The 16,585-nt window shown below is 38.9% G+C and overlaps 1 protein-coding gene across 3 annotated transcripts in view; it reads left to right on the forward strand.

The window, feature by feature from the left end:
- The window catches only part of EPB41L4A (erythrocyte membrane protein band 4.1 like 4A), a 260,699-nt gene that overhangs the window by 145,028 nt on the left and 99,086 nt on the right, over window positions 1-16,585 (forward strand). For all 3 annotated transcript variants that reach the window (XR_004429699.1, XM_033178937.1, XM_033178938.1), the window contains exons 5-9: window positions 9,097-9,194; window positions 10,732-10,852; window positions 13,193-13,280; window positions 15,777-15,865; window positions 16,464-16,527. Coding sequence is in view for 2 of the 3 variants with exons in the window: in XM_033178937.1 (XP_033034828.1) it covers window positions 9,097-9,194; window positions 10,732-10,852; window positions 13,193-13,280; window positions 15,777-15,865; window positions 16,464-16,527 (460 nt within the window). In the remaining variant the exon portion in view is untranslated. The remainder of the gene's footprint in view (window positions 1-9,096; window positions 9,195-10,731; window positions 10,853-13,192; window positions 13,281-15,776; window positions 15,866-16,463; window positions 16,528-16,585) is intronic.

Genomic DNA, 16,585 nt, shown 5'->3' on the forward strand with positions numbered 1-16,585 from the left:
CTTTGTATTCATATGGAAGTCATTTGAACTGCCTAAAGGAAAGATATTTTGATGCTCAGTTTGTACTTCTAAATATACATTTGCACAGCCAGTTATTTCTTTTTAATTGGTTGTAGCTGAAATATTAGCTTTCCAGGTGTTTCATTTATCTCTATAGGAAACGAGAAGATAATTGCTTTTAGTATTAAGAATGGAAACCAATGTTTTAATGCATTACTTCACCTGTGTCACCAAATATTTGATATTAGTAAGACAGAATTTCCTATCGATGTTGATTAGGTTGTCAAAAAGTACATGTCAACAACTGAAAGGGCTTATGAAGATCAGACCAGTTATATTTTAACTTATTCCGCTGATGACCTAGCTGCATGTGGTAGCAAAAACAAAAGCATATTCCCTAACTTAACACTAAGTGGTCAGTTTTCCCAGTGAACCCATATTAGGGGCGCAAATAAAGCCTAATACCTCCTTTGAAAAAGTTGAAATCATGTCTTTCATAGCCTATGTTTTGTTTCTATTCCATGCTTTCATCTGTCTCAGACTTTCTTTTGTCTTTATTCTGGACTGCACACAGAAGAATGAGAAGAGGGTAGGCTAACTGGACCTTTTTCATCCCACTTTCAAGTGCCATATTTAGGCCTCATTTTTACTTTGTGTTATTTTATCCCTCAACTTAAGATGTAATCTATTTGAACTGTAATGATTGATTGATGAAAATATTATATTTCATAACCTGTATTTAATTTTTTAAGAGACAGGGTCTTGCTGTATCACGCAGGCTAGAGTGTAGCAGTGTAATCATACCTCACTGTGACCTCAAACTCCTGTGGTCACAGAATCCTCCCGCCTCAGCCTCAGGAGTAGCTGGGACTACAGGTGTGTGCCCCTACACCTAGCTAATACTTTTTATTTTTTTGTCTTGTTATGTTGACCAGGCTGATCTTGAACTCCTGGCTTCTAGCAGTCCTCCTGCCTTGGCCTCCCAAAGTGCTGGGATTACCAGCATGAGTAATCTGTGTCAGCCCAGACTTCATTTTTAGAACCAAGCAGATGTCTGCATTCACGTTGTTCATTATCACATTGTTAGTGAGCACTTTGAAAAGCAGACATGGCAGTTTAAGCTTTTGCAGAGCACATCTTTCTGGGGAAAGGGCCATTAGGATGGAGAGGAAGTGTTGAGGAGAGGGATGGTATTTTCATTAGAGTTTCAGAGGGAAATTGAATTCAAGTGCTATAAAAAAATACACTTATATCTGTAACTCGTTAGGGAATTGCAAGGGCACAACATTTTTTAAAAAATAAAATGAAAGTCCTTCATAGTCAGGTTGTGAGTAATCTCTGCCTGTGCCTAAGTGTCAGTTGTAAAACTGGAGATGTACCTGTTTCAAGGTTTTCTTAAGCATTAAATAGAATACTGTATATAAAGCTCTTATGATTGTCCATGTCTCATACTATGTTTGAAGAATGTTAATACTTATTTCATTCTATCCTTTTTCTAGATGTATGGTGGAATTACATCTTAAATAGGGGTTAGGTTCCAAAAATACTTGAGTTAATTTTAAGAAGGGATAAAAAAGATCATTGTTTTATAATGCATTACTTCACCTCTGTTCACCACACACATGAACAGAAATTTCCCAACAGAATCTACAGATGGATCATTAACAGAATACATGGATTTTTTTGTATAATTTACAACCCACAATATTTTCAGTATTGAAAGTTTTAGACCAGATTGTGTAGTTAAGAGCACAATGACATAGCTGGCTTACAATTAGTGTCCATGATTTGTTGCCTAAAACATATGGTTGAATTTAGGTAAGTTAAATATGCATTTAATACATTGATATACACATATTATTCATTTGATTATTGATTTACATGAATATATTACCATTAATGGACCTGAAAAAGAGGAGTCACATGAGATAATTTTGGCAAAAGCAAGAACTGAAACCAAAAAGCAAAATCTCCAGATACATGCTATTTAAGGAAGAACATACTTCTGCCAACATTTTCAAGTTGAGTGTTTATCTTAATTTAGTTCTTTGGAAAATTGTGCTAGCCTACTCTGCATTGGCTGTTAGGTTGTCTGTAATTTTTTGATATGAATTATCATGCTATCATGAACATGCTTATACATAATCTTTTGTGTGTACTTTTTTGATATGTTACTATTTCATGCATATTGTATCGCCTCTTTCACCATCTAACCCAGCCTTTTTTTTTTTTTTTTTTTTTTTTGAGACGGAGTTTTACTCGTCGCCCAGGCTGGAGTTCAGTGGTGTGATCTCAGCTCACTGCAACCTCTGCCTCCTGGGTTCAAGTGATTCTCCTGCCTCAACCTCCCAAGTAGCGGAATTACAGGTGCCCACCACCACGCCCAGCTAATATTTTGTATTTTTAGTGGAAACAGTGTTTTACCATGTTGGGCAGGCTGATCTCAAACTCCTGACCTCAGGTGATCCGCCCACCTCGGCCTCCCAAAATGCTGTAACCCAGTCTTTTTACTGCTGCATTGTATTCCATAATTAACCGTATGTTTTGGCCATCCAGGTTGTTTCCTTTTTTAAAAAAATTAGGGCTGGGCGCAGTGGCTCACGCTTGTAATCCCAGCGCTTTAGGAGGCCAAGGTGGGCGGATCATGAGGTCAGGAGTTCGAGACCAGCCTGACCAACACAGTGAAACCCTGTCTCTACTAAAAAAATACAAAAATTAGCTGGGCGTGGTGGCGGACTCCTGTACTTCCAGCTACTCCTGCTCGGAAGGCTGAGGCAGGAGAATTGAACCAGGGAGGTGGAGGTTGCAGTGAGCCGAGATCGCGGCGCTGCACTCCAGCCTAGGTGACAGAGCTAGACTCTGTCTCAAAAAGAAAAAAAGAAAAAAAAGAAAAAAAAATACAGATAATGCTACAGGGAACTTCTCAGGTATATACATGGTCATGCTATTAATATATGCAGTATTTCAGAAGGACACTGATGCAGGAAGAAAGATCTGGAATGAATGTGATAGAAAAATAAAGTTTCAGATTATGAAAAATGTAAGTTAATAGAATCATCAACTTGGAGTCCCCGCTTGTGTTCTAAGGTGTTTTCTGAAGTAAATGAAATTGGGGGGACTTTGAGGTCATATATTCTGAACTCCACCCTTGTAGAACATTTCTGATACATCAACCAGCTTCTTATGTAAGCACTTTTAGGTAGGAAACCTACTTTGAAAAGCACTAAGAAATTCAATAAGAAATAATTCCCTGATGGTCTATACAGAATAAATCTGATCTCTCTTTTCTTTATTAGTACTATAAATAATGTGTGTCCTCAGGAGGTCTGTTAAACTGATTTTCAGTTCTAATTCAAAACGTGACATCCTTCCCTGTATTGTGTGTCCTTCATAGCTCTGTATCCTCCACAGATTTGATAAGTATAATACATATATTGGTTAGAAAGACAGGCTTGGGAGTCAGAAAGGCTGAGGTCTGCATCCTTGCTTTGTCATTCACTAGTTCTGTAATCCTGAGAAGATTGCATAGCCTTTTGTAAAGTCTCAGTTTTTTCATCCGTGCAATGGCATTATAGTATTTCTTCAAAAAGATGCTTGGAGGAATATGTAAGAGTGTACTTGCAAAGTACTTACCCTAATGCAAAGATGTAAGTGTTCAATAATGATAAAGGTAGCTGACATGGAAATAATGATTATTGTTTTATGTTTTCAAATTATTGATTAAAACATTAGGAAAAGACCAGCTTGGAGCCATGAGATAGGTCTTCTTGCATGTTTAAGTCAATCCAGTAATCAGACCCTTCTTATTGTAGGTGTTAATATAACTATGAATCATTTTACTATCCCCTCTAGCCTGCATTTCTTTTTTTTTTTTTTTTTTTTTTTTTTGAGACGGAGTCTCGCTCTGTCGCCCAGGCTGGAGTGCAGTGGCGCGATCTCGGCTCACTGCAAGCTCCGCCTCCTGGGTTTCCGCCATTCTCCCGCCTCAGCCTCCGAGTAGCTGGGACTACAGGCGCCCGCCACCGCGCCCGGCTAGTTTTTTGTATTTTTAGTAGAGACGGGGTTTCACCGTGTTAGCCAGGAGGGTCTCGATCTCCTGACCTCGTGATCCACCCGCCTCGGCCTCCCAAAGTGCTGGGATTACAGGCTTGAGCCACCGCGCCCGGCCACCTGCATTTCTTGAAATTGTATGTCAAGACAGAATGCATTTACACTTCATTCTGTAACTATCTGGAGTACCATGTTACAGTGTGCTGAGTAAAAGGAGATTCAGTGGTGACCAGGGCAAGATCAGGTTTCAGCCTGCCTGAAGTGAAAATCTGTCAGTTGTCTTGCTGACAGCCCTATCTGAAATGCCATTGGAATTTCCCTGAACTTTTAAGGATCTTAAAACTCTTTCTAAAAAAAGAAAATAATGTTACTTCCAAATGACTCATTCATAATACTTTTTAGAGTCTCAAAACAGGTGTTTGATTTTTTTTCTTAGTTTTTTAAATAATATTTCACAGCATTTTGTTGAGGATTGACATTAAGTTCTTGTCTTCTTTTTGCAACCCAGAATCTTCCCTTGGTGAAGGTGGGTTTTTTTTATTTAGCTTCTTCACTTCCTGTGTGACCTTCAGTCCTATGCTCACTTCCTGTGTGACCTTCAGTCCTATGCTTACTTCCTGTGTGACCTTCAGTCCTATGCTTACTTCCTGAGTCCCTATCTCCTCCTTTCACTGAAGGTAATGGTCCTCATCTACCTCAGAGTTGAGGGTTACATTTTCTTATGGAAGTGAAAGGACTTTGTGAGCTTTAAAGGACTATCTAAATGTAAGGTGATGTTACTGCTATTTGTTTCCATATTTTCATCGTTGGTTTTCAACTTTAGAGGTGAAAGAGTTATGATTTTTCTCTACTGTTTTTCTGGTAAGTCCTGTGTGCCATTTTTCTGCATTATTTAATATCATGTTATGATTTAAATGTTTCCCTTTGACTCTCACATTTAAATTTTATCAAGACTGGTTAGATAAAATGCTGTGTTCCTGCTCTTTGTGGGATGAAGGTAACGATCACGCTCCTTATTACCTCTGTATAGGTTGGTACTCTCCTCTAGATTCTCCTGTTTCACATTCACCTATCACCTGAAATCAAACTCCTCCCTGTCCCTACCTCCTTCAATTTTCTCAGCAGGGTCTCACATCGTTAGAAGGTGCACTGTAGGATTCTTTGGTATGAGCATTCGTGACTGTTTTTGGCCAGGAATGTCACAGGAGCCTTCTGTTTTGAGCTTCTGTCTCTCTACCCCTTCTTTAAGAAAATCCTTGTCTGTTCTTCTTGCCTCTAATTGTTAAATTGTTAATGGATCTCAATGACTTGTACATCCTTGGTATCAGTTTAGCTATTTTCAACACACATTAGATAAATAGAAAACTGTGAGGCCAACATTTCAGGCCTGTCTCTTGTATTGTACTGGTGGTGGTGGCGTGTTAAGTACAGATAGAGTGGAAGACAGAACACTCCTCCCCACCTAGAAATCAAAGTCTCGGGGGCAGTGCATATACATCGGTTTGTTAGTTTACAAAAGGAGGTAACCAGAAACTGCTTCATGAAGCCTCTGCTGTATACCACAATGTATTCTGGAAACCTCCTTGTTAAGTAGATATTTTTAGTTAGCATTTTTCCCCCAGTATGGTACAGTATAACTAGAGTCACAGTATACTTTATTGTCCAAACTTCGACACTTTAGAGAATGATGAAGTGAGTTATTAATAATTATATATTCATAATGGGCATAAATTAGTACTCTCCTAGGCAAACTGGCACATAGGTTCATCCTAATTAAAGCCACAGATAAACAAGGACTCAAGCATTCAATCATAGCTTTAATCAGAATGACATAGAAGGAAAGACTCAGCAACTCTAACTTGCTCTAATTTAAATAAAATATTAAATTTACTATAAGCCCCGTAAAATATACAAAATAAGCAATATATAGTTAACTTAAAATAGACCCTGAGACACTATAAAATGTTTAGCATATGAAAATATGATTTTACTTTATCACAAATTTGCCTCATGACTCTAGTAAGATGCTAGATACAATAAAAATCAAGTTCTAAATTAAAAATAGTTTGCTTTCAATTTTTGATGTGTTTTTTTTTAATGCAGGGAGTTAAAGATCTGTGATATCTTTAAAGGGCAGGCTAACCAGGGAAGTTTGAATAGATGTTTTTTTTCTTTATGAATTTCTCAGAGACAGCAAATAATGTTCCCAGTTTTTAGAATTTTGTCTCTCTGTTTATCCATGTAGTCAACTTGCAAATCAACAAGTATTTATTAAACAGCTCCTATGTGCTGAGCCCTAGATACTAGGAATGCAGTTGCCAATGTGATATGGCTCCTGTTTCTTTGTATCTGTTTGTCTGTGTTTTAGCTCTTTGTTTTCTACTATATATTTTTAATCTCTCTGTTCCTCTGTTCCTCTCCTTTTGTCTTTGAAGCAGATGTCTATCATTTCTGTATTTGGCAAAAGATTTGATGGTCTAGTCAGATGTTAAAGTCTTTTTTTTTTTTTTGAGAGAAGGTCTTACTCTGTTGCCCAGTCTGGAATGCAGTGGTGCAGTTATGGCTCACTGCAACCTCAACCTTCTGGGCTCAGACGATCCTTCTGCCTCAGCCTCCCAAGTAGCTGTGACTGCATGCATATACCCCCGAGCCTGGCTAATTTATTTTTTGTAGAGATGGGGGTCTCACTATATTGCCCACGCTGTCTCAAACTCCTGGCCTCAAGCAGTCCTCTTTCCACAGCCTCCCAAAGTACTGGGATTACAGGTGGGAACCACCATGCACAGTCTCAAAGTCTTAATAGAGAAAGAGACACTTGCATCTCTGACCCCTTTCTTTAAAAAATACACTTCAGGAAAAGAAATTTGAAGATGCCAATAGAGAGGGAGGAGGGTGTAGTAAAGTGCAAGTTTCCAGCAGCAAGCAGTGATAATTCTCACAGTTGTCTCTTTTGTTGATAAGGTTTTTTGTTTGTTTGTTTGTTTTGAGACAGAGTCTTGCTCTGTCACCCAGGCTGGGGTGCAGTGGCGCAATCTCAGCTCATGGCAACCTCCACCTCCTGGGTTCAAGTGATTTCTTCTGCCTCAACGTCCCAAGTAGCTGGGACTACAGACATGCGCCACCATTCCTAACTTTTGTATTTTTGGTAGAGAAAGGGTTTCATCATGTTGACCTGGCTGGTCTTGAACTCCTGATCTCAGGTGATCCGCTTGCCTCAACCTCTCAAAGTACTGGGATTACAGGTGTGAGCCACCACGCCCACCCTTGTTTATAAGGTTTTGTATTTAAGTTCTCCTAATTTTACTTGACTCTACTTTTCTCTGCTCCAAGAGGAGCACAGATGATCATTATCAAGTGGATTTAATAGCTCAGATGAACATTCAGGGAATTGAAAATAGTTAAATAGGGTTGGGAAAAGGTGTGCAAATTATGGAACAGGGTGGTCACTGATCAGTGGCAAGAAGTGGCCCAAGAATTAAGCAGAGGTAAGAAGTCAGTCTTACAAGCTATCTTAAGGAGCTTGAACTTTATCCTAAAGGCAAAGGGAAGTCTTTTGAGTTTTTTTTTTTTTCCAGCGGAAAGAGTGACATGATCCTGTTTTCATCTTAAGAACCTACTTACCTCTTGGGAGGTTTGGAAGGAATGTAAGTATGAGTGATGGCAGAACAGTTAGGAGGAGGTTTTAGAAATTTAGGAGAGAGTGACCTGGTCTAGGGGATCGAGAGGAGTATAGATTTCAGAAACAGCATATTTGGTGATTGAATGTGGGTGCCAGGGATGATTACACATTGTTCCCAGGTTTATTTTACTTGGACAGCTGAAGGTGGGGGTGCCACTTACTGAAATGGGCAGTGGGGAAACATGGGACATTGAGCAAATTTTCTCTGAAACATATGGTTGCAATCAAAGTTGATACCGATCTTTTTGAAATAATCAATGTAGCATCTAATAGCTAACACAAATGTAACATTTCCCCACTAAGGGCTTTGGTTGTGAGCATTTGGAGAAGAGATATTTATCATAACTGATTATTATAGTTCATTTCCTTTGTTTTTTTCTACCCTTTCCAATGACATCGAGTCACTTTATGAAACAGAAGTCACAAAAGGACAGGCTAAAGTGTGTGAGAGTGTGTGTGCGTGTGTGTAAGTGCTAGCATCCAAGGATGATGTGGATGGTTAATTATGTTGGTTCATAAACCTCTGGCCCCTCTCAGTCCACTGGCAGAATAGCTGAATAAGAAAACAGAACTAATCAAAGTTACATATCATCCTGATTGAGAGAGTTCTAGGGTCAGATTGCTTGGATTCTAGCTCTAACTCTGCTGCCCAATTCGTTGTGAGGTCCTGGACAAGTTATTTCCCCTCTGAGTCTATCAGTTTTCTCATCTGCACAATGGAGAAAATAATAGTACTGACTTCATTTTTAAAGTCTTAACCTAAGTTATTATACATAATTTAATTAGGATGAGTTATCATATAGTGTTAAGAACAGTGCATGGCATTGCTGTTATAACAGGTTTTCTTTTGGCAACTTGGAATGAGCAGATAATAGGCAGAGTGTTATGTAATATAGGTTGGGTCTTTGTGATTTATTCCTCCCAGTAAGAGCATGTTGTTGTGGCAGTGGCAGTAATGATAGCTTAAAAGAGCTTGGAGTTATCCTTTGCATTCACCTTGTGAGGTGAATGCTATCAACTGTTCCAGTTTTGCAGGTGGGGAGGCTGGCTGTTGGAGAGGTTAAGCAGCAGCCCAAGGCTACAGAGGTAGTGAATGCCGGGGCTGGGAAGTAAGCCAAGCAGTTGAACTTGAAAGCCGCACTTTTTAGCCACAACCCTGTATTGCCTCTGTAAGGTATGTTTGAGTAGTTCCTGTTCACTCAACAGCCCCCTCACACAAGAGTGGGGGGTGGCTTTATTTTAATTGAAGGTGATTGGTTGTTAACCTTGATTATCAGGGTCTAAAACATCAGGTTTGAGTAGGGTCTAAAATACCAAGTTTGAGTAGTGTAAGAGATCGTTAATCTCTCTTTTTGTTTCTCTTTTAGATACCAGTTTTTCTTGCAGGTGAAACAAGATGTCCTTCAGGGCCGCCTGCCCTGTCCCGTCAACACTGCCGCTCAGCTGGGAGCGTATGCCATCCAGTGTAGGTGCCACTTAAACATATTTGCCTCAGAAATGTCTGGAGAAAGTATTTGCATTTTTAAAAGCGAATTTACATACTAAAAGTCTTCTTAGAAATCCATGAGATTTTGCAAAAAAAAAAAAAGTATATTTATTTGGAATTCAAGTTTTGTTCAGTGTTTCTTCGGAAGAGGTAAAAATGGAGCCAAGTACAAATCCCTTATGGTAGGCTGTATGGAGGTTTAGTCACTGGAATAGCACTGCTTCTTGATTAGGTAGAGGGTCTAACAATCTGTTCTATCTACATCTCATCTGAGTTCATTGATTCTCCTCCCCACACCCTCACCCAAGCTTCTATGTGTCAGAGATCCCATTGCTCCTGCACTGCTGTTGTGAAGAGTCTGTATGGCCAGGTGCCATCACTAGGTTCAGCGTGTGGCATGGGTGTTGAGCTCAGTGCTCTGCAGCTCTTCATGTTAATATGGTGGCTGTGTGGGGTGACTCCAGGATGCATTGTCATTTTAGAGATTGAGGCTGAGACTACTTCCAGTAACAATTGGACACCTTCTAAGAATCAAGCTAGATGTGGGGAGAATAAGATAGCATGGTCCTTGCCCTTGTGACACGTGCAGACTAAAAATAATCTAGAAGAAATATGTGAGGAAAAATGTCATATAGATGAGCTGGGTTGGGGCTGCAAGGTAGATTAACATAGGGGGAAGCATTTGTATAGGAGTAATATAGTGGGCTGTCTGCTATCATTTTGCTTCTTTGTGTAAATTGTAATGGGATATGTGCAGCATTGTATTGCATTCCCATGATCATTATTTCAGGCAAAGATGTATTGAATCACATGTACTATTTCTTGGTGTCATTATCTGAGAGGATATATTGAGGTCATGGGTGTTTTTCACTTCCAGCATTTCTTTTTTTTTTTTTTTTTTTGAGAGGGAGTCTCGCTCTGTCGCCCAAGCTGGAGTGCAGTGGCCGGATCTCAGCTCACTGCAAGCTCTGCCTCCCGGGTTCACGCCATTCTCCTGCCTCAGCCTCCCGAGTAGCTGGGACTACAGGCGCCCGCCACCTCGCCCGGCTAGTTTTTTGTACTTTTTAGTAGAGACGGGGTTTCACTGTGTTAGCCAGGATGGTCTCGATCTCCTGACCTTGTGATCCGCCCGCCTCAGCCTCCCAAAGTGCTGGGATTACAGGCTTGAGCCACCGCGCCCGGCCACTTCCAGCATTTCTAGTGTTTGTACTTGAAATGCCGTTTACAACATTTTACTTCACATACATTGTTAAGAGTAATTGAAGTAAAAACGATGATATAATTATAGTCTTTGGGAATGCAAAAATATAGAACTTCTGTTTTTAAGTCCAGAATTTGTTGCTACCATCCATATATGCTCATCAGAGTTGTTTTAGTAAAATTATTTAGTTGTCTTATATGTGAATTTAAATAAGACATTTGAAAAAATGTTTAAGCATATTAAGAATATTTTATTTCTGTATTTTAAGGACTATTTTCCTGAAATGGAAAAAACTATGATATCTTTCTTTTTTAGCGGAGCTTGGAGATTATGACCCATATAAACATACTACAGGATATGTATCTGAGTACCGGTTTGTTCCTGACCAGAAGGAAGAACTTGAAGAAGCCATAGAAAGGATTCATAAAACTCTAATGTAAGAATCATGACACTGTGTCTTACTGCATCATCCATCAGTCATCATCTTCTGATATTCATAAGAAAAGTTTCTAGAGTGATAAATTCTTCACCTGTGCGTTTAATATTCTAATACTCCTCTTTGTATAGTTTAACTACTTTTAACTCTAAAATGCTCATTGAAAACTTCAGTAATTTAAAAAGTGTAAAGGAGAAAGTAATTTCAATACGTAAAGTTACCATGTTTTTGGTCAATGGCCTTTCAGACATCTCTTTCTGTGTACAATTTCCCATAGAGAAAATCTGTCATACATAGGTTCATGTATTTATGATATTACATAGTGGAATCATTCTGTAAATACTAGATTTTGCAGTCTTTTTTTTTTTTTTTTCGGTCACCAGGATCTTGTGAAATTAATCTTTCAACTATAAATATAATTTTTAATCACAACAATTTTTAACCATAAATGCATTAATATATTCTTCAGTGTTTCCTCTGTCTGAAGTATCTCAGTTCTTCACAGTTATAAGCCAAGTCCTATTCAGGCCATAGCAATGAGTCTGGAAATAGTGATGATGCCAGTGTGGAACCTTTGAGGGTATTGTGTTAACACCACATGCATTTCTGGGAGTAGACACATTCCCCTAGTAGGATTTTCAATTCATGGCCTATAGCATTGAATTTATAATTTCATTATAGTTATTTTGGTTAAATTCTTTACACTGGTTAACATTGCTTTATTCCCTGTTATATAACACTCCCTCTTGAATATGCTTGGTTTCAGATCTATTATAGTTAAGGGAAAAAAAAAATGGCTGGGCATGGTGGCTTACACCTGTAATCCCAGCACTTTGGGAGGCTGAGGCAGGTAGATCACCTCAGGTCAGGAGTTTGAGAACAGCCTGGCCAAAATGGTGAAACCCCGTCTCTATTAAAAATACAAAAATTAGCTGGATGTGGTAGCATGTGCCTGTAATCCCAGTTAGTTGGGAGGCTGAGGCTGGAGAATCGCTTGAACCCCGGGAGGTGGAGGTTGCAGTGAGTCGAGATTGCACTATTGCACTCAGGCCCTGGGCAACAAGAGCGAAACTCCATCTCAAAAAAAAAAAGAAAGAAAGAAAGAAAAAATGTAGAATTAATCTGGTCACAAAAAAATGTTTGCCTAAAGGATCCCTTTCAGTGAGTGTAGGAGTAGAAGTCAGCTGCTGAATTGCAATCAGAGAAAGAGGCCCTCTATGTTGTATTAGCATGCACTAGAAGGCTCTCCAACCTGATTGTAGAGTCCTTCATTTTCAGATTTTGCTGAAGTAGATGCTCAGAGAGTGCTTGTTATAATGTTAGGAAGGGCAGTGTGTTTAGCACATTCTGAGAGTACTGATTCTACTAGGGGTTTCAAAGCACAATTATATACTGAAATTATCAAGGAGTTTTGGGTAAAGGCTCTCATGTGTTTTACATGATAGTGTTGACAGTGTGACTGTTATTTCTAAGAATAAAGCTTGATCAAAGTGTAGTGTGTCTAATTTGATGAACATTCTTCTTGGATTTCAAAAGTATGGTATGTTGGTGGTTTTCCAGTGCATTGTGGCTGAAATGAAATATGTCACTACAGGATTTCTTAAGTTTTAAGATTCGGCCTCCTTTGGTTATCTATTAAAATCTCAATCCCTCTCTCTCTCTCTGTCTCTGTCTCACACACACTTGCTTGCACATGCATGTTTAACTCTTCTGTGCAGATTTCTGGCTGATGTTCACCCTCATCAGGAATGAATGCTGTTTTCTTTATATTACCACCAATGAAGATTTTGGGAAGAATTCTGTACTCTGTATTAAGAAAATGACAAACATTTTTACAATCTCTGTATGTTAATCAATGTATTTTCAAACTACACATGTGCTCAGGAGATCTTGATATGACCCCAGCTGGGTGGTGGCGGCCCCATTCTCTTCCTCCTACCTACCACTGCTCTAGTTCCCTTTGCTTTCGATGGAGAACTGCTGCTGCACAGAGACATTTTACTCTCTGTGAAGGGGATGCTGTTTAATTTGAGTGCTTATATTCTCAATAACCTCTTTAGGAGTTTCTGAAACTGAGAATGTTTAATATATGCTGGGACATTGGGGATAGGCTATAATGAGCCAGAATGGATTTGGTAAATGAAATTAATATAAGTATCACTTCAGAGTATAAAATTTTGTCACCAAGAAGCAAAGGCCTTCTTGAAATACAAGGACTTATGTTTGCATTAGTAAAAAGTATTATTTGTTTTCCCATTGAATACAATGAAGATAGTTTGCATCCCTGTAGGTGCAGTAGCTGCTGTAAAATAAGGCTCTTTGTTTTTATGCTGGGTATAGGGGTCAGGCTCCTTCTGAGGCTGAGCTGAATTACTTGAGGACTGCCAAATCCCTGGAGATGTATGGCGTTGACCTCCATCCCGTCTATGTGAGTAACATAACACAAAATATTTTAAGCTGATGACATTTTTCTTAAAAAGTCACTGAGACTCCCAAAGGAAAGTTGCAGTTCTGTTGTTTAGCAAGCAGATGATACTTTTTTATCTATGTTTTTCTAACACAAAGCAGCTCTTGTGTGGATTAAACCCTATTGAGTTTTGCATAAAAATCTGTGATTATATTTCCATGTGTAGAAAACAATTAAGTGGGCTTGAAAACACAATCTGGATAACATATCCAAAGGGCTTAGCTAAACATCAAAACAATATAAAAGTGATGTATAGGCCGGGCGTGGTGGCTCACGCCTGTAGTCCCAGCACTTGGGGAGACCGAGGTGAGCGGATCACCTAAGGTCAGGAGTTTGAGACCAGCCTGGCCAACACAGTGAAATGCTGTCTCTACTAAAAATACAAAAATTAGCTGGCGTGGTCGCGGGTGCCTGTAATCCCAGCTATTCAGGAGGCTGAGACAGGAGAATGGCTTGAACCTGGGAGGCAGAGACTGCAGTGATGTGAGATCGTGCCCCTGCACTCCAGCCTGGCAACAGAGCAAGACTCCATCTCAAACAAAAACAAACAAACAAAAAGATGTATAATTGACTGTATTAGACAGAAAACAGGAGGATTTTTCAAAAAATAGATTTTATGGCAGCAAAACATAAATATAGTCACTTGCCAGGTAAAGTAGGCATTAGGCAATAGGCCAGGTGCAACTACTGCTGATTCTGTTAATATGAGGGTTACCACCTACTATAGGTATCATTGCATTAATAGAAATATTTTTGCAGATTTTTTTCAGTGGTTTATGAAAACTTGCTGAAAGTAGTCAGTGAGCAATTACACTGAATCTGCACTGAGTGTTCTGGATCTGGGTTTTAACCTTTGAGCTACTTCTCTTAGGCTACCAAATGGTTATTCTATGCCAATGAGATTAGAATGCCTTTGTCTTTGAATTAAGAGGAGTATGGGTAGCAGTAGTTAAATTTTATTTGAGAAAATGAGCCAGATACTTTATTCTTTATAGGAAATGAATTGCTGAAGAGTATTTATAGACTGATTTTTTTTTTTATCAATTGGATTATGGAACTCAGTTTTTAAAGAACCCTAATAAAAGTTTCTCTAGTGCAAATAACATTCATGCATTCATTTTGTGCATGTCTTTTGCTCATTAGCATTTCCTCCAGGAAGAAACAATGTCTTATTATTTTTACAGTTAGAAGCACTCCTGTTTAATGTGGCGATAAAAGCTATAGATTTGGGGGAAGAAGTAGTTCCCTGATATATTATATTCCAATTTCGTTAGGTCATTAAATGCTTCATAGCACTGTCCTTATACTGCTAAAACTGTAGAATCATTCTTGTTTTCCCTTCCCTCCCTTTAGCTACATTAATCTTGTTAGGTTTTTCAGTTTTTAAAAGAAAACATTCTATAGGAAATTTATAAAGAGAGTCTTCTGTGAAATGCTTCTACGTTTGTATAATGTTTTCCTAATTAGAAATCACCTTTTGTTGATGGTAGAAATTTATGGCAAATGAGCTAGATTTATTAGATTCTTCAGTGGATTCCTTTAAGGTTTGAATTTTAAGAACTGAAAAGTGGGCATCGGCAAGTATTCTTCCAAATGTGTTGCTTTATGTTCTTTGTGAATATAATTTTGCGGGTTACCGTTTATCTTAGAGGAGAAATAACATTATCACAAACAGTTCCGTGCATGTCCTTAGTACCCACTCTGTGACCTTTTCATTTTAAGATCCTATTTTTAAAATTTGGATTTATTATTGCCTGAAAATAAGGGTTCTCTAGTCTTTACCAGAAGAGATTATACTTTTACATTTTTGAGCAGTCTTAAAGTTATAGGTAGAAGTAGGAAGAAACATGATGGAGACTTCAGAAAATTCAAGTGTGTGTCTGCTAGCGACTGCCTAAACTTTCTAGAGAGAGTTGGGGTGGGGACGAAGTGGGTTTCATGATTGTCCACATCAGAGATAAATCAAGCCATTTCAAAAGCACCCTTGATAGAAGCCAGTGGTTCTCAGTCTTTGACTGCACAGAAGTATCACCTGGGAGTCCTGTGTTTTTTCTGCTACTTTGGCCTCTTCATTAGAGATTCTGATTTAACTGTTTCTGGTAGTGCCCAGGCATCAGCTTTTTAAGCTGCAGAGTGATTCCAGTTACTATGCTGCTAGTGTTGAACACCACTGTGTAAGGAAAGTTGGGTAAGTCCCATTGGCCTGACTGGTAGTCCAGGCTCATTTTAATGAACTGAAGTAGCAAGTATGAAGAACAGTAACAGAAAGTTTCTTTTAAAACTTTGAAAAAATAAGCAACAAATTAGCTACTATCATAGTGTATCTAGCTTTCTAGGCTGATGTCTTTCAAAAATTAAATCCAATATTGTAACAAATTATATTTGTATGGTCAATTATAGTTTGACAAAGAGATTTTATGTGAATATGTGATTATAGGCATATGTTTGTTTTTGCAGGGAGAAAACAAGTCTGAGTATTTCTTAGGATTAACTCCAGTTGGTGTTGTTGTCTACAAGAATAAAAAGCAAGTGGGGAAGTATTTCTGGTAGGTATGGCTTGAAAACAAAGTTGGCATTCTGTGTTTTGGGCTTGTGGGACTCCTGTGTCAGTGAAAGAGTTGGGGAAAAGAAAACAGGTATTTTTCCAGTGGTTGGTAAATAAATGAGTGAAATTGGGTGTGAGTTTTCTCCTATTGCACCTCAGTATATGTTTTCTCTGTAAATTTCAGACACTGTGATTCTAGACTCTCTTTTCCATGGGAGCTGTGTGTAGTAGGATTTCTCACCCATTTCAGTATGTGCTGGTGGGCTGTGGATCCAGGACTATTCTGACGTTTAGCTCCAAATGAGGATGAGTTGGAGACACTGGGAAGCCCGTGGCCCTGCACTGTGTTTGGGAAGGCGGCACTGCCACAATCTGGGGATTCCAAGGTCATTGTGCATTTAGTGGAAAAGCATAGGACAATGAGAATGGAGTTTGCGTTAGGGTTTATGGGGAACTCTCTCTGTCCCTGTATGTACTGGGTATGGAGCAGTATATAAAGGAGCCAGTATTCACCAATCTTTTTCCACTGGACACTCCCCTGATTTTCTGAAAGGTTAATACTTAAAAACAGCAACAACAACATCTGCTTTGTTTTTTAGGCCTCGGATTACAAAGGTTCACTTCAAGGAGACTCAGTTTGAACTCAGAGTACTGGGAAAAGATGTAAGTTTCCAAGCCCTTAGCTTAAATTAGAAGGGGGGTGTCTTCTGTGTTCATTTAT

Source organism: Trachypithecus francoisi, unplaced genomic scaffold (assembly GCF_009764315.1).
Source record: "Trachypithecus francoisi isolate TF-2019V2 unplaced genomic scaffold, Tfra_2.0 Lachesis_group2, whole genome shotgun sequence".
Lineage (NCBI taxonomy): Eukaryota > Metazoa > Chordata > Mammalia > Primates > Cercopithecidae > Trachypithecus > Trachypithecus francoisi.